The sequence below is a fragment of the Cyrtonyx montezumae genome, unplaced genomic scaffold, assembly GCF_038088225.1.
Source record: "Cyrtonyx montezumae isolate F1298 unplaced genomic scaffold, pur_monq_1.0 scaffold_22, whole genome shotgun sequence".
NCBI classification, from domain to species: domain Eukaryota; kingdom Metazoa; phylum Chordata; class Aves; order Galliformes; family Odontophoridae; genus Cyrtonyx; species Cyrtonyx montezumae.
In genome coordinates this window covers 2,879,902-2,904,329 of record NW_027071959.1, presented here as the reverse complement: position 1 = coordinate 2,904,329, position 24,428 = coordinate 2,879,902, and the positions used below count along the sequence as shown (strand labels likewise).

Sequence of the window (24,428 nt, the reverse complement as noted above, 5' to 3'; positions counted from 1 at the left end):
TGTTACACTGATATGAAATGAGTGCAGGGTCCACCTCCTTCTTTTGAACTTGATGGAATTCAGCAGTGCTGATAAAGGGCCTTTTTCTTCTGAAATCTGTCATTCCAGTTGGCTGAATGAGAACCATTATGGGGTGTGGATGACTTCTTTTTTTTTTTTTCCCTTAATGAAAGGAACATTTCATGAGCTTTGAAATAATTTTGCTGTTTCTCCCTTCTACTGTGCCCTCTCTTTGCCAGTCAGGGAAGTGGAAAATGAAGGGAAAGCCAGGGAAGAGAGGACGGAAGACTACCGAAGTTGCTTGATACGACACTTGAATGTATTTCTTTTAGACAAAAAAGCTGACCATTTTCCAGGAGTAAGGCTAATGGAGAGAGGAATGAGCAGTTCTATTCTTCTTGCAGGAAGCATCTTGGCCATCCACCTGCAAAATACTTCATCTTTCGGATATGTCTCTCAGTTCAGTACGTGTTTACGGGAGGAACTGCAGAGGGAACACTTGAACCCGTGTTTCAGTGAGAACGTGCAGTGAAGTAGGCGGTGGGGGCTATTTGACTAGTCACAAAAGTAGGATTCACATGGCCTGCAGGAAAACAGAACTCTGGCTGATTTTTATTTTGGTCAGCTGCATTCTTCTAATGTGCGCATTGCTTATTTCCAGGTGTAGATAGATGGATCTCACACAAGCCCAACATCAGCATCAAAATAAAGATAATAGGGGTCTTTTAAACCCAGTATTATCCATGTGTTCCCCCTCCCTGTTCTACTGAATACAGCAAGCCCTCGGGGGAACCCAGTTTAAGAATGCTTTATTCTAGGCGTTCATTTTAATGACGACCATAATTATTTCTGTGCATGTGTATGACCCAGTTGACAAACCCATCCTCGGCATCCCATGGCCTTTCGGAGCCTCAGCGAGGAGGTAACCTCAGCTCCTGGCAACAATGAGCAAAATTATTTTTGAAACAAGCGGTCGAACTGGTTACTGCATCTTAATGAAAATGATTTTTTTTTCCGAGCATTTCTATGTATATAAACAGCCCTTCCTCCCTAACCTGGTTAGACAAGAATGTTCCTGGGTGTGGACCGCCTTGTATAATTAACTGCACAGCTGTAGCTTCTGATCCCTGGTAACGTCTGTTCCTTTCTTTCCTTCTTTCTCCCTGCCTCTACCTAGCATTATCCCAGAGCTCATCTCCTCCTCCTTGCAGGAGCTCCAGGTGCGTCATTTGGGCAGCAGCTTCCCTGCATTCCCCCGTCACTCCTTGCTGGGACGCCCAGTGGGCAGGCACACGGCCACAGCTGCTTCCAGGGGTCGGGGGACAGCACGGGGGGACAGGACAGAGCCAAGGGGCCAAGAAGACCACCCACCCTGGTTAGACAATGGAAACGGGGAGCGCAGCAAGGACAAACGGCACCGCTGGGAAGGCAGAGGATGTGAAGAGTCCGTCCACCCCAAAAAAGGATGAAGAAGTGAAGAAGGCGACAAATCCTGGCGGAGGCGAGAAAGAGCCAATAAAGGGCACTGGCGGTACCTCCCTGGAGACTGGGCAAATCAAGAGCTCCCTCTTCTCTGGGAGTGACTGGAAGAGGCCCATCATTCAGTTTGTGGAGTCGTCCGATGAGAAGAGATCGACCTACTTCAGCATGGACTCTGCAGACTCCAAGAAGATGCCATTTGCCAGCGGACAGATAGGAGACATGAGGAGAACCCCACTCTCCTTTGCAGACAAGGGCGACCTCAGGAAGTCCCTCTTCTCCTTGGATTCCAAAAAGAGCTTCTTGCCTAATGAAGGGGAAGGGAGGAAGCCCTTGTTCTCCAGCGGGCAGATAGGGGACATGAAGAAGCCTTCCCTGCCTCTGGTGGAGACGGGAGACCTGAGAAGACCCACCTTCAACAAGGTGCCTGACAGAGCAGCTGGCTCACGGCCCAGGGTGAAGCTGGAGGATGTGCTGTGCGATTCCTGCATCGATAACAAGCAAAAGGCCGTCAAGTCGTGTTTGGTGTGCCAAGCTTCCTTCTGCGAGCTGCACCTCAAGCCTCACCTGGAGGGAGCAGCTTTCCGGGACCATCAGCTCCTCGACCCCATCAGGGACTTCGAAGCAAGAAAATGTCCTGTGCATGGGAAGACCATGGAGCTGTTCTGTCAGACAGATCAGATGTGCATCTGCTACCTCTGCATGTTCCAGGAGCACAAGAACCACAGCACGGTGACGGTGGAGATTGAGAAAGCAGGAAAAGAGGTAATATAATGCTTTTCTAATTCTTACTTTTTTTTTTTTCAATCATCTTCCTGATTGAATTCAATGTCACTCCAGAGCTTTGGCTCTCTATCCTACGGTCTCTCCTAAAATCATGGCTGCAGTGTAATTCTGGGATACAAGGGCAGTGGATGGGAAGGGGTCAGTGGAGGACTGATGCTCTGCTGCATTGGGACTGTCTACAGACAGCTCCTTACAGAAGCACATCCGTGGTGTGGTGCAGCAGACTGTGTTTGGTTGGGCATGAAACCCAACCTGATCACAGCAGGAGCTGAACCAAAACCCTGAGCCCACAGTTTTCAAGTTGTGACCATGTCTGTGCAATGCTCCAAAGTGGGGCTGTGCCTGAATTCAGGACCTCCTGGACACGGGCACACGGATCAGTGCTGCTCAAGTCTGTGGTTACAACAGAAAATTGAGTTCTCAGGTCCCCAGAGTGAGCTTGTGCTTTCTTGTTTGTCTCTTCTGTTACGGAGATAATGATGCTGAGCCCCACCTGTGGGAAGAGTCTTTTGAAGCTTAGATGAAGAAAAAAAAAACAACAAAAAAAAAACCTTAGTGCAAACATTGAACGTTTAATTTTTCCCTGAAGTGTTACTACAATAGTCTCAGAAGATGGACATATAAAGAGATGGGGCTGGCAGGTGAACCAGTGCTCACTCTAATGAAAGTCTTCTGCCTTTGTTTGCCTGAATTCTCAGTCTGTTTGCTTTCTGGGTGGATATATGATTATCCCACTTGTTCCAGCGAAGGTCAGGGTCCCACCACATTCAGTTCTGTAAAACACCCCAGCCTGGAGACCTTCTGGGACCAGACAGGGCAGAAGAGGTGACAGAAAGGAGACCCATAAAGCGGTAATGAAACCATTTGCCTAGAGTTACAGCCAGCCCAAGGCAGGAGCTGGAAGGACACCCAGACCTGCTGAATCCCAGCCTTAATCACAGCCCCAGAGCTCTGATGTGGTGAACAGGCACGTACAAGTACCCACTGTTGGAAATTCTTGAGTTACACACAACTCTTCACAGTGCTAAGAAGGTTTAACTCATGATGCTGGAGGAACATCTTTTTTTTTTTAGAGCTTCTCTGCCTTTCCTTGCACAGCGTTTGGTATTCTCTTGCAATGTCATCTTCACCTGGCAGCCTTCCTGGAACCAGACAGAGCTTCTTCCATCTCTCAGACAGTCTCTCAAAGAAATTCCTGCAGGGGTTGCTAGCTGCTGTTTGTTTCATGATTCCTTGGTCCTGTGTTTTGATGTTGGCTTTGAAAGATTACGCACTGTATGATGCCTAACCTTCATAAAGCTTTGCCGTGTTATCCCATTCCTCTCAGCCATTTCCATTGGGAAGGGTTTAAGAGTTGCTCCCTTGAAGAACCAAAGCTGGCCAGAGCTTCTTTCATATTTGGATGGACCTACAACACCTTACTTGTACACAGCCAAGCAGATCTGGGTGGAGGAACCTTCACCTAGGATTTAAATGGTGTTTGATTTCTCTCCCAGAGTGTTCATGCCATTCTGGTAAGGTCTGTGCTTGCCCTGTGCTGATTCTGCTGCTGCTAAGCCCAGAGGATTTAGGGCTTTATCAATGAATCATACACATGTGCAAGTTTCTCCTGACAAGGAGTCTTGGTCATGTTGTAACTTGAGGGAGTATTCACTCAGACAAAAACAATTAACAGCAGAGCTGTTGCTTACCAGTGTTTATCCCTTAGCCCTGATCTATTCACCATTGGTGGAGCCTTAGCAATGACCACAGGGAGGGATGAGCACTGCCACGTCCCTCGTGTGCACCACCTCTTCTTTTCAAGTCTTGCAAATCAACTGAGCTGGAACACGACCACAAATTAGTGGAGTGGCAAAGTGTACCTGGTGCTGCTGGCCTTTGTGGAAAGAGTGAGCAAAAACCCCACACTGGGGCAACTCCATCCACACCAGATCCACCCCAACCCCATCTCTGCTGCCATGGCATCACCTGGCACTCAGCAGCTGCAGGGTAGCTGTTGTGCAGTAAGGTGTGTTATGCTCCCATTCCTTCCATGTGGCAGAATGAACCCAGTTTACACCTCTTCCACGAGTTTCTCCCTGCTACAGGCCCACAGGGAGGGAAACTGAGGGACAGCTGAAGAGCTGAATGATGTAACTGCTGCGCCATGCAGACAGAGAGAGTGCAGCTTAAGAGAAGAGGAATGCAAACAAGCCAGTATGCAGACGTTTTCTGGTTAGAGCATTTAGAGAAGCAGTGGAAAGCTTGGGAGTTCTTTGAGGCAGAGGGAGATCACAGCAGCATCTCCCATGTTGCAGAGCCAGGCTGGGAGCCCCTCATCCTTTGTGCTGGCACAAGGGGTCAGGCAGAGCCAACTTGCCAGGGAAAATGGAGCTATTTTTTTCTAAGTTTCCACCCATTGGTATTTGCCTATTGTACCCAGAAAACCCTTAATGCCTTCCCCAGTTCCACTTTGCATGAATTTCCTGCTACAGATTTAAAGCAAAAGTAACACCACTACCAGAACGAGCACAGGAAACAGCCGAGAAAAAGGTTGTGAGACACTGTAATAACCACAACACTGAAAAGAGAGAGCTGTTGATTGCAGCTTGCACGCTCACATAAACCCCTCTGGTCAGCTTGATTCATCAGCAGCACCAGACCCCCCCTTTCAGACAGACGTCCTTCATCCCAAACCTGTTTTACAGGCCCATTCTCAGAATGAGACAACTTCACAGATGCCTGCCAGCCACCGAGCTGCAAATAACTCAGCGTTAGGATCCATCGCGGCCTCAGCGCTCAGCACGTCGGCTCAGATCTAGCAAAAAAAAAAACCCTTTGGTTGCTGTTTTTTTTTCCCTTTCATTCTTTACCTTTAGAGAAAAGTTCCCACCGTACAGCAGGTTTAAAGGGTCGGCAGAGAAAAGCTGTGCAGGAATGGGAGCTGGGTGTCCTGCTTGCTTCTAAGAGTGGAGCCTTCATAGAGGCTGGGGAGGCTTTGAAGTCAGCCATCCTCAGAGGGGATCCAGAGGGGCTCCCATCTGTGCCTCTCTGCATTGTTCTGGTTGGCTGTGCAGCAAAAAAAAAGTATATCCATGTGCCAGAAGAGAGGTTTTGGCTTTTCCCACGGATGCAAGGTGAGGGCACGGTGGAGCTTGGGGTCTTATCTGCATTCATTGTGACTGCTCTGCGGACACACGGATGCTCCTTCCACAGGAGCAGTGCTGATACCCACACACCACTCCTTGCTGGAAGGCAGGCAAGCAGACCTGTAGGAAGCTGTGATATAGAGCAGTTCTGCCCATTTGTCTGCATCCTGCAGTGCTGCCTCTACAGTGAGGGCAGAACCTGGGGAATACGCACCAGATTGTGGGTGAGGAACCCTCCATCTCCTTCAAACAGAACTTTTTATGGTCTCAGCTTAGGCACTGACCAGGGGCATTAGTTGCAAGATGTTGGCAGTCTGCAGAAACTGCAGCCCATTGCCACCTGCTTCTGCTTAACAAAAGCTCGGGCAGAAAAACCTGATGGCAAAAGCAGCAGAAATCATCTCAAACAAACAACACGCTGATTTCTCAGCCGTGCCACCTCCAATACAAACCCTATTCTGGGACAACTCGTTTCAGCTCTTCTTCTCCCACTTCATAATTGCATTTGGTTGTTGCTGACGGATAATTACCATAGCTCTCCCAGGCTGGTGACACAGGGGTGTTCCCTGATTCAGGGACTGGGTTCCCAGAGCATTAAGACATGACGATGCTTGTATTGCTGCCTTGCAAAAATGAGTTGCGTCATGATGCAAGAGTCATAATCTCACATCTCCAGGTCCTTCAGCACAAGGGCTGGGTTCACTTGTGGATGTTTAGATGTGCACTCCAAACTTTCACTTAGGTCTCTTGACTGTCCTAATTAATTTAGACAGTAATAGGGGATCCTCTATGAGCTCAGACTCTCGGTGCCAGCGTTTCTCGGCTTGCCACAGTCAAACCTAATGGTCTAAACAAGTGTGTCCCACATTTTTTCACCTCTGTTGTCATTGCTGCAGTGTGGGGATCCCTCCAACCATGGGTACAGCCCCTCTGTCATCTCTCAGCAGGTACTTCTGAGCGTCACTCTTACCCAGTGGATTTGTTCTGGGGGAGTCTGTCACATGAGCACATCAGGGACTGTTGACCATGGAAAACCTGTGAAATATGAAGGAACCTAGGAGAGAAGTTTCTTCACGGAGGTTAGGAAGGTCCTACTGTGAATGCGTGGCAAGATGTACGTGAGCAGCTAAAGCAATCTTCCAGCCAGCACTGTGTCAAACAGGGCCTAAAATTATCATGAAATTACCTCTGCTGATCCCTTCATGCTGTGCTTTCTATGCAGAGTATCCTTAACAAATCTGCTCATAGGTTCATAGGTTCATAAGGTTGGAAAGGACCCACAAGATCATCTAGTCTCCTTGTGCTTTATGCCACCAGTTCCTGTTCCTGGATCTCTTTTTAATGTCCTTTTGATTTTTTTTTTGGTAATGTCCTTTTGTTTTGGTGTGCTCATGCCTCCCTTTGCTGCTGTCCGTAGCAGTGTTTCCTTTGCCCTCATTAGGGGTGTTTTAACCCAAGCTGAACCTGGATGAGTGTGATATTTGCATTCCAGCTATTGGAACGATCTCTGTAATTTCCATTTGCAAATCATAATTCTTGCTCTAAATTGCAGTGTGGGGTTGCTCTTAAACAGTTGTTACATCCCATCCCAGCGGCACCCAAACTACCTTCCAACGTGTAAGGATCTTACAGCTCCAACAAGCTGCTAAGAGCTAGCTACCACTTTCGTGCAAGTAATAGTTTTCTAAGTTCCTTTGAGACCCATCTTAATTAAAAAGTACCGTAAAAGTATCACGTTGTTATCACCACCTTCCAGCCAGCATCTGGAAAATTTTCCTGTAACCTTTCCTTTCAAATCTATGGTGATTACGAAGTCTCTGTGGCTGTGAAACTTCTGAAAAGAGAGCAACACATTCTTGCCATGAAAACACCCTGATAGTTAGGGGCCATAATATTTCCCACTGCTCTGGAGGTCTTCTTTTGCAAAAAGTCAGTGTCATCTGGATGTAGCTCATGGCTCAAGGAAAGAACTGGCATTGTATTGCAGTTTTTCAGATTGATTCCTGAAGTGTGCATAGGAATGGGCAAAAGCATAAATTCCTTCAAGTTACTGTCTCAGAAATGTGAAAACTATAGGACCAGGCTCATGCCTTTACTTTCCTGATCAGTAGAATATCTCCCTTAAGATCCTGTACTGCAAAACCCTTCCAAGTCTGCTCTCAACCCTCGCAGAACATGAGCTTCACATGATGGCTGCTCTCAGTTGGCTACTGTAGGCTGCCAGGGTGTTGGACACTGTTTAGAGGGCCAGTGGTCTCCTAACTCAAAAAGGAATTACAATGACAGTATAAGGCTGCAGCTCTTCTGGCCCAGAGATGCTTTGATCACATTTGCCTTTTTTCCTTTGCCCTTTCTTCTTTTTTTTTTTCATAAGGCAATAAAACAACAATCAAATTGTTTTCCTTCTAAAAATAAAGGTTTTCTAAATTGGAACAGTGAGAGTCAGTGGCTCTCAGATGCAGCTGTGCTTGATTCAGGCTCTAGAGGATGTTCAGACACGGCAACAACTGGCACCAAGACAGGAGCCTCCATGAGCAGATTTCCCCACTCTGAGCTGGTTGACAGCTTGTTGCCTTCTTGCACTTCATGCTGTGATGCTCTTTTGCTGCTCTTTTCAACTCCCACCCCCAAAGCCAGCAATGACCAGGAGGAAAGAGCTGGGTGTGCATGTTATGTTCCTGGCTTGGTGGCAATGCAGTAGAGACCTCACAGTGTTAGCTGCCAGGTACTCCCACCCATCACTTCCCCTACCTCTTTCTCTTGGCCTAAATATGAGTCCTTTGGGGTGATACAGACATTCACCAAAGGATCCCACACCTACAGTGGATTTTCAGAGACTTTGCATTGTGCCACAGCACGGCTGAGGAGCACATGTCATTTCTCCCGACTGCACCATTCCTCAAGAGCTCTGGGAACGCGTGAGCCGCCGCCAGATTGCCTGTAGTTATAGCTGTGCTGTGACCAACCTGTGCACACATGAAACACAGAAAGATCTTGAGACACGTCAACAAAGGCTTTGTCATGATCTGTGGGGCAGGGAGGTGGTGAGCAGCGGGTGAGTTAACGGGGCAGCGCTCAGCAGCCGGGTCCTGCACGGCCCAGGGATGCCCCCAGCAGCCCCCAGCCCTCCATGGGCTCCACTTTCCCAATCCACCTTGCATGCAGTCTGCACTTCTCTAGGAAGCCAGTGCAAAACAAAATGCAAATGGCTCCCAGTGAAGGTGCTGATCTAAGCCAAGCACGGTTGGCTACGCCTCCTCCCATCTTCCTTCTGTGTTATTATTTATTTTTTTATTTTGGCATTCTTCTTTTCCAAGCATTCCCCAGCTTCATCATAACATGAAAGCTCTCAATTCAGAGCAAATTAATCCACAATCCTGTCTAAACAGAATTCCTGCCGGAGGCACCGTCCTCTTTGTTGCAACACTCGTCAAACGTCATTCCGTAATTACATGAAAACTGTTATTGCTGCACAGGCACACCCTGGGATGGGCCCCGTGCTGCATACACAGCTGAATTTTGAAACAGGCCTCGTCCCCCTCCAGCTAATGACTCTAATGTGATTAAAAGCAGCACCGTGACGGTGGCCTGGTAGGTGGGTGCTTCTGCTGCTGTCTTTGCTGAGGAAGCTGAATCTCCTGCCCCAGCCGGCAGCTCTGGCACCTTGATCCCTGTATGCACACCGTCTGCATCTCAAGCAGTGCCAGCAGCCTCGAAGCACACCGTGCATCCCCTGTTCATGGGTCTCCCCTCTTCCTGCAGGCCGAGCTCTCGCTGCAGAAGGAGCAACTGCAGCTGAAGATCATTGAGGTTGAAGATGAAGTGGATAAGTGGCAGAAGGAGAGGGACCGTATCAAGGTGTGTGGGGGATATTCACTTTTCCATCTCTCCTAAGCTTGTTTCTTCATTTTCCACTCTCTCACGTCACTGTTCCTTCCCACAGTTTCCCTGGCACATCCAGCTCTTAATCACTCCGTTCCTTACCTAGCCTCTACCTCATCACTCTCCAACACCCCTTCATGCCACATCTTGGCAACAACAACTCCTACTGAAGTCATTTTGCAACACATCCTGCAGGAGACAAGAGGAGCCTGCACAGCCCTGTTACGAAATGGCTCAGGACACCTCCCTGCTCGGTGTTCCTATGGTTCTGCCATCACCAATAGCAGTTTCATTTGGAAACAAAAGTGTGCTGCTTTTCCACTTAGAAAATCAACTCCAGAAGTGCTCTGCATTGCCCACCTCCATCCTTAGAGGTTCTCAAGGCCAGGTTGGATGGGACTCTAGGCAACCTGATCTAGTGGTTGGCAACCTGGCCTAGCAACCCTGCCCATGGCAGGGGGTTGGAACTAGATGATCTTTGAGGCCCCCCCAGACCAACCACTCTAAACCAACCAAGTGCAGCTACACCAACGTATGCCTTGTTTACAATAGAACAGCTCATTTCCATACTGATAGAGGTCTCCTTTATAATCCTTTCACCACACAAGGGTTAGAATATAGTAATAGTACTGTTGTTGGGGTTTTTTTTTTGTCATTTTGTTTTGGTTTTTTTGTTTTTAATTTACACCCTAACTGAATAGAGCAGTGAAAACACTATTTGAAGACAGCCCAGAGAATTTGCATAATATTAATAAGCAAAGCCGTTCTTCTCCCTTTTATGTGGTACACACACACCAGCTTGCCAGTTCTGCTTTTTGTCTCCTCTATTATTATTGTTATTACTACTACTATTACTATTATTGGAAATGTGACCTAGAAATTTTAACTCTGAATATAGCTACATCCATAGTCTTTCTGAGGAATATTTCAGAGGGACGTGGAGAGGTTGGTGAAAACTGTTTCAGAAGCTTTCATCTATTGAAATGGAGAGAATTCGGTCCTTAAATTCTTGAGGAGCCAGAGTTATGAGTTAGAAAGTTAAACAATGTTTTTAAATACCACCTAGGAGCTCAGCTCACGCATTGAAGAGATGCTATTATAATGATGAAGACAGCGTGCACCATATGTTATCTCTATACACACTTATTGCAAGAGTTAATATTACTTAGCATGGCTTTCTGGAGCCAAGGATTGCATACCTAAAGTCTCCGTAGTCACAGTCCCAATGCTGAGAATCACAGAATCATGTAGGCTGGAAAAGATCATCTGTCCAATTGCTTGTCTACCATCAATATTGCCCACTCAACCACGTCCCTACATACTGCATCTACCCCTTCCTTGAACACCTCCAGGACAGTGACCCCACAACCTCGCTGGGCATCCTGTGCCAGGGCCCAACCACTCTTTCTGACAAGTCCTAATATCCAATTCTCTGCTGCAACTTGAGGCCATCCCTTTTTGTCTTATCAGGTGCTTGGACACATCCCCACCCGCATCCCTTATTAGAAAGTGACTCCATGAGAAATTTCATCTTTTGTTTCTCACTCTCTCTTGTGTCTTTGCTGCTGCCTCCCCTCCCCTCCCCTTGCTCCCAAAGAACTACACCACCAATGAGAAAGCGACAGTAGATCAGCATTTCAAGGAGCTGATCCGGGACCTGGAGAGGCAGAGAGATGAAGTGAAGGCTGCCCTGGACCAGAGGGAAAAGATTGCATCAGAGAACGTGAAAGAGATTGTGGATGAGCTGGAAGAGAGGGCAAAGCTGCTGCGTGAGGACAAGGAGAACAGGGAGCAGATCCACCAGATCAGTGACTCCGTGCTCTTCCTCCAGGTCAGGAAGATCTCATTGCTTTTCCTTTTCTCAGTCAGTGTAGGAAGCACTGCCCTTTTCCATTTCAATTCCTCGTATGTATGTGAGGAGTCAACCCTAGCATTTCAAGCTGTGCCTGCACCCATGAAGCATGAACTTCAGCATGCCAACGCCTTGTATTTCTTTTCTTTTCCTCTTTTTTTGGTGGGCTACAGCTCACAGCCAAAGCATTTGACTGCCTCCCACCCACCTTCACTATTCTGCCTCCCTCTCTGTGTTATTTGGAGCCTGACATAGACAGTTTCTCAGGATCTCTCTTTATCTTATATTCCTCAGTAACCTCTCTTCTCCTCTCTTCGGCAGGAGTTTGGGGCTTTGATGCGGAATTACGTCCCCCCTCCCTCCCTCCCAACATACAGCGTGCTGCTGGAAGGGGAGAGCATGAGCCCCTCCATGGGGCTGCTCCGCGATGACCTCCTCAACGTCTGCATGAGGCACGTGGAGAAGATCTGCAAGGCAGACCTTGGCCGCAACTTCATTGAGAGGAACCACATGGAGAATGGTAAAGTAACCCAGAAATGCCCCATCCCTGAGCAGAGCCCAGCTCAGGAGCTCGCTAGGTAACAGAGGAGGCAGGACTGTAAGAAAAATACTGGCAGGTGTACAAATGAGGCCACCCCAGCACAGCAATTCAGAAATCCTGCCGTCAGTGCTTCCTCTGCTCCTGTCCCAGGGAAACGAAGAGCACATGGGCTCCTTCGGTGTTTAAGGATGAGCAAGTTTCTCATGCAAACAGGGAGGGCATGGTCAATACCTCAGCAATGCAAGGAATCTTCTAAGGCTTTGAACCCACTCTCTTTCAGCCTCTTCCAATCAGTTCTGCAGAGGATTTGTGTTGCATAAAGCTCGCTTGTGAGGTAGAAGGACACCATGACCATGTTTCCCTTCCACGCTGTCCCACAGATGGCCTTTGTGACCTTAATCCCATTAAATTACCTCTTGCACTAAGAATAGTAGGGATGGGAGTAAATCCTTATCTCGCCAGGCTGAATGTCTGATTTCTGATTAATTGTGGGACCTCAGATAACAGAGCAATAAAGGTTGAGAAGATGGATAGGTAACCTGAGGGTAAATTGCACCCTGCTGTCCAGGAGAGGTGACTCAAAAAGATGTACGAATAGACTTCAGGCCCATTGCATACAACAGAAGATCACTGCAATACACATCTGCAAGAACACTGCTATTTCGTTCAGATTCACAGTACTCATCAGACATTCCTCTCATATTTACACACCACCTTTTTCTTGGACTGCACTCATGCAAATCCCTCCAGCTTCCAGAAAAGGCAGATGTACATTACAGGATGATATGTTAGAAGAGGAGGGGAGGAAACAACTGAAAAAAAAGCAAAGAGGTGCACACAAGTCGGACCAACATGAGACCTGTTACTGGAGGACAGTGTTTCTCAGAGTCTGACGTTTGTGAATCAGCCTGACATTTGCAATTTAGAGCAGTAAAAATGAAGGTGACATGGGACCAGAGTACATTTGGATGTGTAATGAGAAACGCTTTATTCATCAAGTGACAGTGTGCTGCCTTCCTTCGTTAGGAAGAGAAAGAGCAAGCCCTGGCCCCAAGGAGCCCGCACTGCAAACAGTTCATTGAGCTTCATCTAGCACCACCATTCTTCACATGAACTGGCTGAGATGCTTCTGGTTCAGAGGATCAACCTCTCAGAAAAGTCAGGAACCAGGATAGAGCTAGATTTGTAAGCTCCCCACACCTTCAAGCAGGACTAGAAACTGAATACTACTTGTCTTCCAGTATTTACCACTGAATCATTGAGTCACTAAGGCTGGAAAAGACCACTAAGGCCCTATAAACCAACCATCAACCCATCACTGCAGCACCTCGTGTGCTGAGGGATCTGGCTATAATGTAAGTCAGGTAGATGGAAGACAGCTCAGATTCAAAAAATCGTTTCTGTACGCTTTTGTTTGCTTGGACTTCTGTAGAGTTTCCAAACCATGGGTGGCATAGAGCCAAAGGGGTTTTGGCTGCCTTACATCAGCTTGCAGCACTCTGAAGGTCAGATGAGCAGCATAACAGTAGGCTGCAGTTAAAGAAGTAGCCTCTGGAGTTACAATAACCATCAGGTGTTTCTTTTGCCAGTTCTGAAGCCAATGCATTTTGCTTGGCCATTTGTACAACCCAAGGATATGCATTCATTCCGTTCCAGCATCTCTGGACGAAGGCTGACTTCCTCCTGATCAGCTGATCACTTTCAATTAGATGCTACTGATGTCAAAACCCTCAAAGGTACTCGAAATCCGTGGGATTCGAGTGCCAAAGTATTTCTGAGCAGGGCAACACTCCACTGCTGCCAGAAACCTGGGCACTTTCGGGAACTGTACGGGGATGTAATGGACACAGCTTGCAGCCTGCCTAATGAGAACAGTGGCATCCACTCAGTTGGGAAATGTTATTTAAGGTGAATCTCAGAAACTTCAGAGCTCTCCATTTCTCAAACTCCAGTTACACTTGAAAGAGGACAGCACTCTGCATCGAGTGACTGCAAGGAAATAACTCCACAATTACTTAATGGATTTAATTAACTCACACTCCCCCTGAGTCATTGCAACAAATTCATTTGCAACCAGCTTGATCTTCCAGCGTAAGAAACTTCCCATGAAGAAATATTATATTAATGGAATGAAGTCTGCTTAATAGCAGACTCCAAAGGGAATCCACTTTCTTTTAGTTGTCATAACAGGTACCTACTTAGTAGTGTGGCAAGGAGGAAAATAATCAGAGAGCACCCAGGGATTTTGAACAACACAAAAATAATTCAGGAAAATAGCATGAAAGTTTGTTCAGTAACTTGAGAATCAAACAGTGGAACAATCTAAATATGGGAACCAAACTACCATCCTTTCAGAGAACCACAGAGAATAACTAAGGCCTTAAAATATATATAATGTTCTGAGCAGATAGGGCACCAGTACCTATGGATCACTCCCTGAAAACAGAACCAGGCTGTGGCAAAGGGAAGGGTTCACTCACTTCGAATGAAGCTCGAACCAAAAGCTGGGGAAGCTAGAGCTGTTTGCAGCTTGGGTTTAGCATCTTCAAAAATGGGAGAAACAAACCTGCGGAGCCTTCCCAAATCTCTCATATTGTTAGGCTTTGCAATAGCTGTTGGTCCAGACCTGCTGGTTATGTGCCAGCTCTGTGTGCAGGTTAAACATGACAGCAGCCAAACCCAAACCACTGCTTTTGAAGTGGGACCCAATTTTAGCCACACAGCAGCACTTTGGCAAGAAAGTGCCTCAACCCCAAGGTCTCCCTGTGGATGCACAGCTCTGCTGAGCAGCCCTTGCTCACCCATTTGTGTTTCAGCTGTCCTAAACCTCTGCTATCTCAGTCTGAACCTCAGCACTGCTCAGTCCTGCAGCCAAAAAGTCCCGTGGAAGAATTAGAAAGATAGAGCAACTTGCTTTACACAGGCACGACCACCTCCATCCCCATGCTCGAGGCAGCAGCCCCAACCTGTTGTCTGTCCCTTCCCTTTGTCCCTGGAGGTACTCAAAGCCATGTTGGACGGGGCCTTGGGCAGCCACTAGCCCGTGACATGGGGGTTGGGTCCCTTCCAACCCAACCATTCTATCATTCTGTTCCTCCCATGGTGCTTCCCTGATGCCTGCTCTGCTCCTCCAGGTGACCACCGGTACATGATGAACAACTACGAGTGGAACCAGCCTGACAACTTGAAGAGATTTTCCATGTTCCTGTCTCCCAAAGGTAAGGCACCCAACAGCTTTCTTCCAAACACAGCAAAGGAAAGGAACTTCATTCATGATTTGTCCCCAGATCTGCTTTCCCACACATACTTCAACATTGTCCAAGGTCGGTCCCCCTGCATTTGTTTATGCTGGGTCTCCTCTCCAAGCTTGGAGAAGTTTTTTGCCTTTCCATCCCAAACAATACAGTTTCTTAGCTGCATGAAGGACAGCTGGAGCAACTGAGCTCCTTCAAGAGGGGAGTTTGTGATGCTCAGGGAGTTTTAGCATGCGTTATCAGGTTGAAGTAAGCATTATCCTCCACCAGAAGCTTCCCCCTCTGTGCTATCAAATGTGAAAGCTACACCAGGCTTCATATGCATTAAGATTTTACTTTCACCAGAAAACATACATTTTTCCCTGCAGGGAATTATTCAAGAAGTGAGGAATGTGTCCTAAAAAGAGCAGGTTGGGGTTCTTTTCTGAGCCCTCACTCCGACAACAAGAGCCCTGGTGATCTGCCTATGTCCCCATTGCTACATGAACGCTATGGGATGAGTGAATGTTTTCAATGCATTCAGATATAAAATGGCAGCTCCCCATTTCTAAATCAGGACTCCACCAAGTGATAGAGCCCTAGGCAGAGCAGTGCCTATAGAGACAGCAACACAGACAGGACAGTGCACAATAACTATCCAGACTTCCTCTGTTCCTTAGGGAGTAGGTTCCTGGCTGGCTTTGCCAGCTGTTTGCAGCTGCTGCTCTGCTGAGGCAGATGGTGGTGGGCACAGGGCCATGCCTGTAATTAGCAACGGCGCTGCCCTGAAGGCATGTGTGCCATATCACTGCCCCAGCTGTAGGGCTGCGGGGGCACAGCCCAGCTCCCAACACTGAGCCCTTTGTCTGAATGTCCCCTTTGCCCTTTTCCTCTCTTACCAACCCACGTGGGCACCAGCACGCTGTTGGGTGCAGATCCCACTCAGGCATCAGCGAGCCTTTAGCAGGACTGCTCCCTGCTGGCCCTATGAGTTGGGGACAGACAAGTTTGAGGGCATTTTTGCAAGTAGAGGGTCTGATTCAGAGGGAGCCTGTCTGTAAAAAATGCCCACATTGATGCAGCTGCTGTTCTGCCCCAGTTCTGCTGGTGCTGGGGAGAGACCGGTCTGAGCCCCGCATCCCGCACTGCCACCGCTTTCAACCTTAAAGAACAGTTGAAAATGAGTTCTCCATTATGCAGGCTGAGGCCACCCAAAATGCGAGGCTTTGGGTTCAGGTGGAAATGGCCCCAAATGAATTTGAAGGGAGCAGAGGGTGAGGGGATGCTGTTCTGCATCCTGACCTCCTGAGGGTTCCACCACAACAAAGGAGAAATCCGCTGCTGGATTTAGAGGTTGTGATTTAGTGCTGTTTACTGGAGCCAGAGAGGATGCTTGCTGGATGCAGTCAGCACTCCGTGTCCCATTGCTTTCTGCAACGGGCTTTTGAATATACAAACACTGCAGGATCATTTGTTTCACCTGCACACCTACACTGTCCTGGGAGCCCACACACGTTGCTTCCCAAAGCTGCTCGTTCTGTGCTTGCTACCAACCCAGTCACTTCAACCAAAGAACTGAGCATGTGGCAGCACAAAGTCCCTGCTGAAATGGGGACTGAGCAGTGCTGCATCCTCCACCAGAGTGAGGGCACAAGATCCCTTCTGGGAACACTGATAGAAGGGAACCAGCTGCTGCAACCACACCAATGGGGACTTTGGGAACAGAATGAGTCAGTAGGCAAAAACAGGAGACATGACCCACTTAAGCTTGCACTCTGGCTAGCAAAGGATTATCTGATGAATAATGCACCACAGCCATAATCATTTAGCTCTCCTGAGCTTTCTGTGCTCTTGCAATGTGTCATGCAGAAGTCCAGCACTGCTTCCGATTGCATCTTTTCTAAGGAATTCCATAAAATGGAAGAGAAATAAAACAGAAGAGGACGCCCTCCGCCCTTTGCGTTGCATAATGTGCAGAGAACCCTTAAATATCTCATGACAGTTTTGTAACACACCCCATTTCTCACCAGGTTGGGTCACTGCAAATTCTGCCTTAGGTCACAGCAGCAAGTCTGCTTGCTGCAAAGAGGAATGTTACCCGTGTGGTACTAAAAAACTGCTTGGACTCGAGCTGACCCCTGTTTTTAAGCCCTGGTCGCATTGAAGGAGTCTTCCAGTGCTCTTTTCCCTTAAAGACAGTATCGCAGAGCATCCATCTGCAGGGGTGACATAATGAGGCAGAGGGGAGACATAAAAGGCTTCAAATGCTGCCTAAAAGATGGAGGAACAAAGCGCTCAGCTGCTCAGTGCTCCTTTCTGTCCCCTTCCACTGGGCTTTTATTTTTTTCCTCCTGACGTTGCAAAGAGTTTGCCCAAAGCCAGAAGAAAGTTGGAAAGATCACCTTGCGCCTTTGCAGGTCTTTGAATCAGTGGAAGGGAGAGGCAGCTGCTGAAATAGAAAAGCAGACCACAGGATGGCAGCAAAACAGCTCAAAGCATTCATCGCTTTGTGCTCCAAGGGCAGACCCGTGGCTCACAAAGGCACGAACAGCAGAAGGCTGCATCCCTGCGTGAAGTCCTAGCAAAGCCCTGTCCCGCTGGTGGAGCAAGAGACGTTGCTCTGCTCGTGTCTCTTGTGCCCTAAAAGCGAGCCTCTGCCTGCAGGTCTCTTTGCAAAACAGCCACGATGAGCAGGCAAATTGCAGCTGGCAGCTGTGGCAATAAGAGTTTTGTTCACTAAGCGATGGCAGGTCCCACCAGCCCCTGGGACACAGAGCAAAAAGATCAGACTTCCCTCCCCACACCGCATTTCTGGGCTGAGGTTGCCTCCAGGATGGTGGGGACTGTTTCGTAGAGCAGTGCCACGCACAGCCCTTAGAGCCAGCTCACCAGGAGCCGACTGCTGAACTGGATGCTCTTGTTTTACAGCCAGTTTCAACCCACGGTCATGGGAATTTTCCTCCTTCCAAGCAACTGAGGAAACACTTGGTACGGGTAATTCTGCCTTCAGTTTGAAAGGATCTAACACCCGTGCCACAGCTTTCCAGCTGTCTAACTGACCTGTCCTGCTTCCCCTCTCGGCTGTCCTGTCCCTGTCTCACAAAACCAGCTCTTATCTGGGTTATCAGCACTGGCTGCATACACCCAAAAGCGAACTGGTGCTGCTCTTAGGGCTGTGTGTATAGGAGGGAAGGGCATCCCTGGTCCTCACTGCTCAGACAGTGAGAAGAAGATGAAAAACAGACAGGTGCAGTTTGTAAAGACCCTGAGACACCCAATCAACTGCCAAAGACCCTGAGACATCCAACCAACTGCCAAAGACCTTCAGATACCCAACCAACTGCCTCCACCAACTGGTCCAAGGCGAGCGGCAGGGGCTGGGGCAGGGCCAGGAGCTGGCTCAGTTCCCCCCAACCCAGACCCAGAAGCATGAGGCTGCTCTCCTCCCTCTCCTATACACCTTTTCCTTATCACTTCAGTTCTCAGTGTCGTGGCCTGCCCAGTGTTCGCTGCCTGTACAGCACCCAGCGTGATGGGGAGGGGACTTTGTGGTGGCATGGGGAGAACCAGCAGCAGAAAAGCCTTCCTATCTCCCACCTATCCCTGCTCCCTCTGCCTGTTCCTGCTCAGAGGGCCTTCCCTTCACCCAAGCATCGCAGCCTCCTGCCTGGGGAGCCCTGGGCACCTACACCCACTGCCTGTACCACGTCCAGGGCTGGCTCCATCTCATCGCTCCTCTCTCACAACCATTTTGGCAGCCAGGAGGGGAAACCTTGCTTTAATTTCGCTGGGCTTTGAGTAAGGCTTCAACAGCTCTGAGGCAAAGGAGCTTTGGTTGCTGTGTCGTTTTGCCTTGTTATCCCAGGGTCTGGAGATACCATTTACCTGCAAGGATGCTGCTCTTGGATCACACATGCACTCTGGGCCTTACCAGAAAGTTTCTTCCCTCACTGGGACCTCCACACTCACACACTGTTCACTGAAACCCCTCACAGGCTGCCCTCATTTAGGGAAAAAGGATGCAGCCACTGATCCTCATTTCTCTAAGCTGGTTAGAGGTAGTATCACAGGGTGTGTGTTGGATTGCATAGGTTCCCCCCTGCTGCACGCATCCCCCTCGGAATAACTCAACTTCTTCTATCTTCCAGTAGGCAATGGCACTAAGCTGCCTTTTCAGTTCTCCTCGGTGGGACAGAATCCGCCCGGTGACTTCAGCAAACAGTCTGATGGGAGCCTCTTCACTAAGACCGGTACTGGGCACTTAGGTGTTGCCCTCCTCCCTCCCTTCTGCCCCTTTCTTAGGCAATAAGATATCTCATCCTGTTCTTGCTCCCACCAGGAGGCCTGGAGCAGCCCCACACCCGGCCCAAGTCTGCCAATCTCTTAAATGTGCGTGCACTGTGAGCTGAGCGACTCACCCTGCCGAGCCAGGGCAGAAGGACTTGGCCCAGAGGGGTGGAATAGCTGGAGGGGTTTTTGATTTTGTTTGTAAGGGGTAGGGATGAAAATTGGAGATGCTTTTAGGTGCTCGGAGACCGCATATGACATCCATTTCCTTTACCCCTCTAGCTTTATCAGTATTTCAAAACAGCTATTATCCTAAAAGAGTAATAGCCACCGAGCACAACCTTTAATAAAGCAATGCACAAGCTGCCAGTTCTCTTTCATCTGAGCCGGCATTCCCCACTCACTCACTGCCTCGTCATCCTCTTTTCATCACCAACCAGTTCAAGGGCACCCAAGGTTGAACCCAAGGGCACCAGCACCTGCCAAGCACAGCGAGGTCGGATTAATTTGCACGTGGGAGATGGTGGGGAAAGCCCATCGCCTGGCAGCTCTGAAACTGGTGGTGATTCAGCAGGGCTGCTATTATTTCTGAATCAGAACTGAGCTGGTGCAGTAGGAGGAGGTTAGGGCTTATCACATTGCCAGGGGGTGCTGTCATTAATTTCTGACATGAAACCCAGTCCTCGGCTCTCTGCACTAATTAAATAGCCCATAGTGCTCTTTGCAAGAGTCAGAATGCTTAGTTCAGGACTTGGCCTAAATTTAATTGGACTGATCGCATTCTGCCTCCCTGCATTCCCCAGACATTTTAATTACACAGACCTCCTGCACTCCCTTCTCCCAGCTGACAGGGTGCTGGAATAGGTGTCTGTCCGACGGCTGCTGTGTCCCACCCCCAGAAGTGGCTGCATTTCAATGTTAAGCAGTGCAATACTAATGACGTGGCACTTCCAGTCCTGCTGCTCATCCTGGTGCTTGCAAGGAGAGACGGGGATGGTGCCAGGGGCTGACCTATAACAGGCTCTTTTATGTTGTCACAGCTTATCCCTCAATAGTGAGACATCAGTCTGCAAAAGTGACGCCACAGACATGGAAATCCTCCAAGCAATCTGTATTGGTAAGAAACAAACCCTTGGGGTGAAAGCTTCAGCAAAGGAAATACCTGTTCTTGGGGGACCTGGGACTCCACAGAATAGGGCTTTGGTCCTTTAGAAATGGCCAAGGGAAAGGTTCAGGTCAGGAGCTTCTATTATTTTTTCTGTGGTTAACTGCATCCAGAGAGGGATGCAGATTGACCTCCCTGCCACCAAAGTGCTGGGATGTAGGAATAATCAATATTTCAAAGTGACATTTTGAAAGGATTTTGCCCCGGTCTAGAATTCGATCCAGGCTTCTAAAAGCTACACAAACATTGCAGAAGACATGCTGCAATCTGTAGAACGTTTTCTTCCTGCATGGATATCATACACTCTTAATAGACTTTGACAACAAGAAAACACAGATTGTGTAAATAACGCCAGCAGAGAACCATACAGAAGCATTATACTAATTACATCCTACAGTGAGCAGGCGCAATATCAAAGATGAGGGGTCAGACTATGATGATAAATCACTACAACAGCTGTAAATGACTCACTGAGCACTACTGCCACGAAGCAGGCAACAGCACACGACAAGGGCTGGAGGATGGTAGTGCTGCAGTTGTCGTGTGCAAGGTTAACCAACAGTGAATTACCACAGAAGCACTGAGTTTATCCACTTTGTCTCAGCATCCCTTTGCACCACGATGCATTAAGGTCTTGCATGAGCTGAGTTAAGAACGTCAGGGTTTGGCCCTCATCTCCGCAGACAAAACCCATTTTTGAATTCTCATTATACGTTGGTGAGACATTATTTACTGCTTGCTGGAAATAATGCTTGTAAGGAGGAGGAGGTCAAGAATCAAGAGCGTTCCCAGACTGCAGGATGGAAACAGAGGGAATACACAGCAGTGAGAAAGGGGCTGCCCAAGGACTGCAGCTCAATGTCTGCTCCATTTTAAAGGCCCCTCCAGGAGATGAATAGCAGTGCAAGGCATGTCCCATGATAGGCTGTAGCTCCTTCAGAAAATCCACCTTTGAGTATTCAAACAGCAAAGCACATCTCCTAGGAGCAGCAAGGAGATGCATTATCTTCTCTGTCTTGTGTTTGGTCACCGCCTTTTCAAAAGATCCCCCACTTCACCATGTGTGTGCCCACACGGAGACTCCAGCCAATGGTTTCTGACACTGACCCAACATCCACTTCCCTTCATCCCCGCTGAGAAGGCCTGGTGACGTCTCCCACCCAAAGGCACTGCTCTTTTTGTCTCCCTCATGCATACTGGTGCTGGCTATTCTGCTTTTATAGCCTATATTCACCAGATATCCCTGAACCTAACAATCGAGTTGATAAATATAAGCATTAAGAAGTCCCAAAATAGAAATATACACTCCGGGCTGAAGTAGCTCTGCGTGAGCTTTTATGGTCCATTGGCCCAATAATCTAGCTTTTAAAGTAGTCTTAAATATGTATTTAAGTAATACACATCCTAAAAGGTCTGTAAATACGAATGTTCACAAAGAACTCTGGTGTTTAAGGAGGAATATCCTTTTAACCCAGAGGGACTTCTTTAAAATGAAGGACCCTTCTTCCATCTCCTAACTATTCTGGGAATGGACGCCATAAAGCGAAAAGGATCTCAACGAAACTCAGCGCTGAGCAGGAGGCACTGGGAGATGGCACTGAGCAGCAAGATGGGCTGAGTTGCTCTCCCATGCTCCCAGCCTCAACTAATGTTCCTGGGAGGTCTCTCCCACCTTCTGCAAGCGAGAGCTGGGCAGCAGATCAAACCTAAGACAGATCAGATGTTGCAAAACCAGGCCTGGCCCTGACTGCCTTGTCTACCACTCCCCCGGTGTGAGCACCTTCTCATGTCACCTTAACCCTCATGCTTACAGCACTGCAGTGCAGGGGGGCAACAAAAGTGAGGAAGAACGGATTGAATGCCTCGGTATTGGTGGATTCAGGCTAAAGATTTCACCTGACACAGTCGGCCTGTAAATGGGCTTTTGTGTTCTGCAGTCACCCCCCAGCCAGCACTAGGCTGCACAATGCACCTTTGCCACGTGCTGCTGATTTGTAATGGTGTAAATAAGAAGGAAGTTGCAGGGGTGGGTCCTGATGTGAAGAGATGCAACTGGAGACCGTGGTAATAGGGCTGGAGAGAGAGGAACGTGGCAGCTCCCCTAGGCCCTGCCCTTGTGTCTCCTCCACTTACACTTCTGCTTACCCAGACTTTTACACAGGGCCCTGAAACACATGGAGGTGAAAATAAACAATACTCCATTGTGGGAGCGTTTCCATGCACAAGAATTTTGGTTCTCCAACCAGAGAGCACACATAGCACCGTGCAGCACAGGCCATCGCTCACATAACTGTGCATGGCTTCAAGTGTGAAAGCTCCCAAGAGTTCTCAGCTTAGCGAGCAATTAAAAGACACTGACAGAAGCATAAAAATAGAGGTGACATTCCTCTTCTCCCAGAAACCTCTTGTCAAAGCATGAGTCACAGTCTGAGGGTTTATATCATGCACAGACTCATTTGGCTTAGGCATGATGTCCATGCAAAGCGTGAGTGCAAATCAAACAGCATCACCATTCGCATTTGATTGCTCCAGCAGTGAAACGAGGTGGGGCTGCTCTGCAGGACTGAAGGTGTTAAGATAGGAGTGTGTTGGGCTACCGAGGAGGGTGAAGTATAGGTGGCCAGAAAAAGAAGGAAGGTCAAACTTAATGCCCCAAATTCTCCATTGCAGTCACATTACCGCCCCTTTTACGTCAACAAAGGCAATGGAGCCACTTCCAACGAGGCACCTTGATTCCTGAAGATGTAGGGAAGAGCTGGCAGCACTTGGAGCGAAGACTCAGCTGCGGATTTTCATGGATGTACCTGCTACTATATTAACCTTGCTGCTCTAATCTCTGCCAGGGAGAGGGAAGGTGCAGAAGGGAATAGCCTTTTCTAGAGGAAACACGGATTTTTTCCAAGTCCACTTGAAAGCTCTGCAGGCCTTAACAACATAACCCCATCCTCTGCTCTCACCTCTTTACTCCCCCTCTGCCATCACCCTTCCCTCTGCCTCTGCAGAGCTCCTGCTCTGCTTCTCCAGGAAACACACATGCTTGGCTAGCACCCACCCTTCCCCTGCTCTGCTGCACCGGTTGCCCTGCTCTTCAAGTGACCATAGCTGAATCCTGCTGGAAGATCCCAAGCTGGTGGGCTCTCCTCCTTGAGACCCTCCCTCAGCTCAGCTCTGCTCCCACTGGGTAGCAAAAACCAGCAATGGGACCTATGGAGCAGCCCTACTGCAGCCCGAGGCCACTGCTGGCTGAGGGCAGAGAGGCTCTCCATTGCATTAAGGAGCCCCTCCAGACCTTTTCAAATTAAAAAATAGATAGAAAATCCATCCTACAAATGGAAGATTGATTAGATGCCACAGGTACTGCATGTTCTGTGGGTTTTGTGTTGGGTTTTTTTTTGTTTGTTAGTTTGTTTTTGTAAATTCCCCTAAAACAAAATTGGTTTAGATATTGTGGCTCAGGCATTTTTCCAGCAATAGTGCCATTGTTGTTTGCTCAGGGTAGTGCTTTCGATTTGTCCCTGGGATAGATGAATCATATCAGCACCCAGCCAGCGCTGGCTAGCCTCGCTGTGAGCACCCTGAGATTATTTCCCTTCCCCTTGGATGAAGCAGAGGGGTCAGGTCCTTGCCAGCCCTCCCCTTGTTGGCCCATTGCAGGGCCAGAGCCCTCCAGCTGCAGAACAGAGAAACAACAGCTGACAGCTGCTTGGCACAGTCTGCTCTGTCCAAATGTCTCTGGAGCTGCTTCTCCCTGCCTTTCCTACCCCAAAAGCTTGCAGCACCTGGCTGAGACAGCTCTCACCCATCGCTCCCTGAAGACTACTGATCTGCTAATCCCTGTGCAATGATGCTCACTGCTTCTTAATCCCATCCCTCAGATGAAACTGAGGCTGAAAGCTGCTTGCTCCAGAATACTTGAATGGCACGATTTTACACTTATATTGTTTCTTTCTTTTTTATTTTTTTTCTTTTTTATGACCAGAGGAAAAGGAGGTAGCGTGGTGAGGAAGGACAAGAGGAAGGAGAAACTGAGATAGAGGGTAGAGTTGCTAGGAAATACATTGTGGGACTTGAGTAT

General features: G+C 48.4%; 1 protein-coding gene across 8 annotated transcripts; it reads left to right on the top strand.

The window, feature by feature from the left end:
- The first annotated feature begins 1,082 nt into the window (after positions 1-1,082).
- Positions 1,083-23,995, top strand: TRIM29 (tripartite motif containing 29). Of its 8 annotated transcripts, XM_065738470.1 has the most exons (10): positions 1,094-1,130; positions 1,212-2,244; positions 9,156-9,251; positions 10,873-11,106; positions 11,449-11,647; positions 14,803-14,886; positions 17,830-17,895; positions 19,050-19,151; positions 20,229-20,305; positions 23,024-23,995. In XM_065738470.1, the coding sequence occupies exons 2-10, from the start codon at positions 1,384-1,386 to the stop codon at positions 23,084-23,086; spliced, it is 1,782 nt and encodes a 593-aa protein (XP_065594542.1). In that variant the 5' UTR covers positions 1,094-1,130; positions 1,212-1,383; the 3' UTR covers positions 23,087-23,995. The 8 variants fall into 8 exon arrangements, with proteins under 8 accessions (XP_065594549.1, XP_065594545.1, XP_065594544.1 ...); XM_065738473.1 differs by having other exon boundaries at positions 1,084-2,244; positions 17,830-17,889; positions 19,053-19,151; XM_065738472.1 differs by having other exon boundaries at positions 1,084-2,244; positions 17,830-17,889.
- Positions 23,996-24,428: the final 433 nt, after the last annotated feature.

Bases quoted from the DNA above. Each gene is read 5' to 3' on its own strand.
- TRIM29 (XM_065738470.1), top strand. From the start codon at position 1,384: ATGGAAACGGGGAGCGCAGCAAGGACAAACGGCACCGCTGGGAAGGCA. The intron at 11,648-14,802 runs GTAAAGTAACCC...CTGCTCCTCCAG, and splicing joins GAGGAACCACATGGAGAATG to GTGACCACCGGTACATGATG. The intron at 20,306-23,023 runs GTAAGAAACAAA...TCTCCATTGCAG, and splicing joins CCTCCAAGCAATCTGTATTG to TCACATTACCGCCCCTTTTA.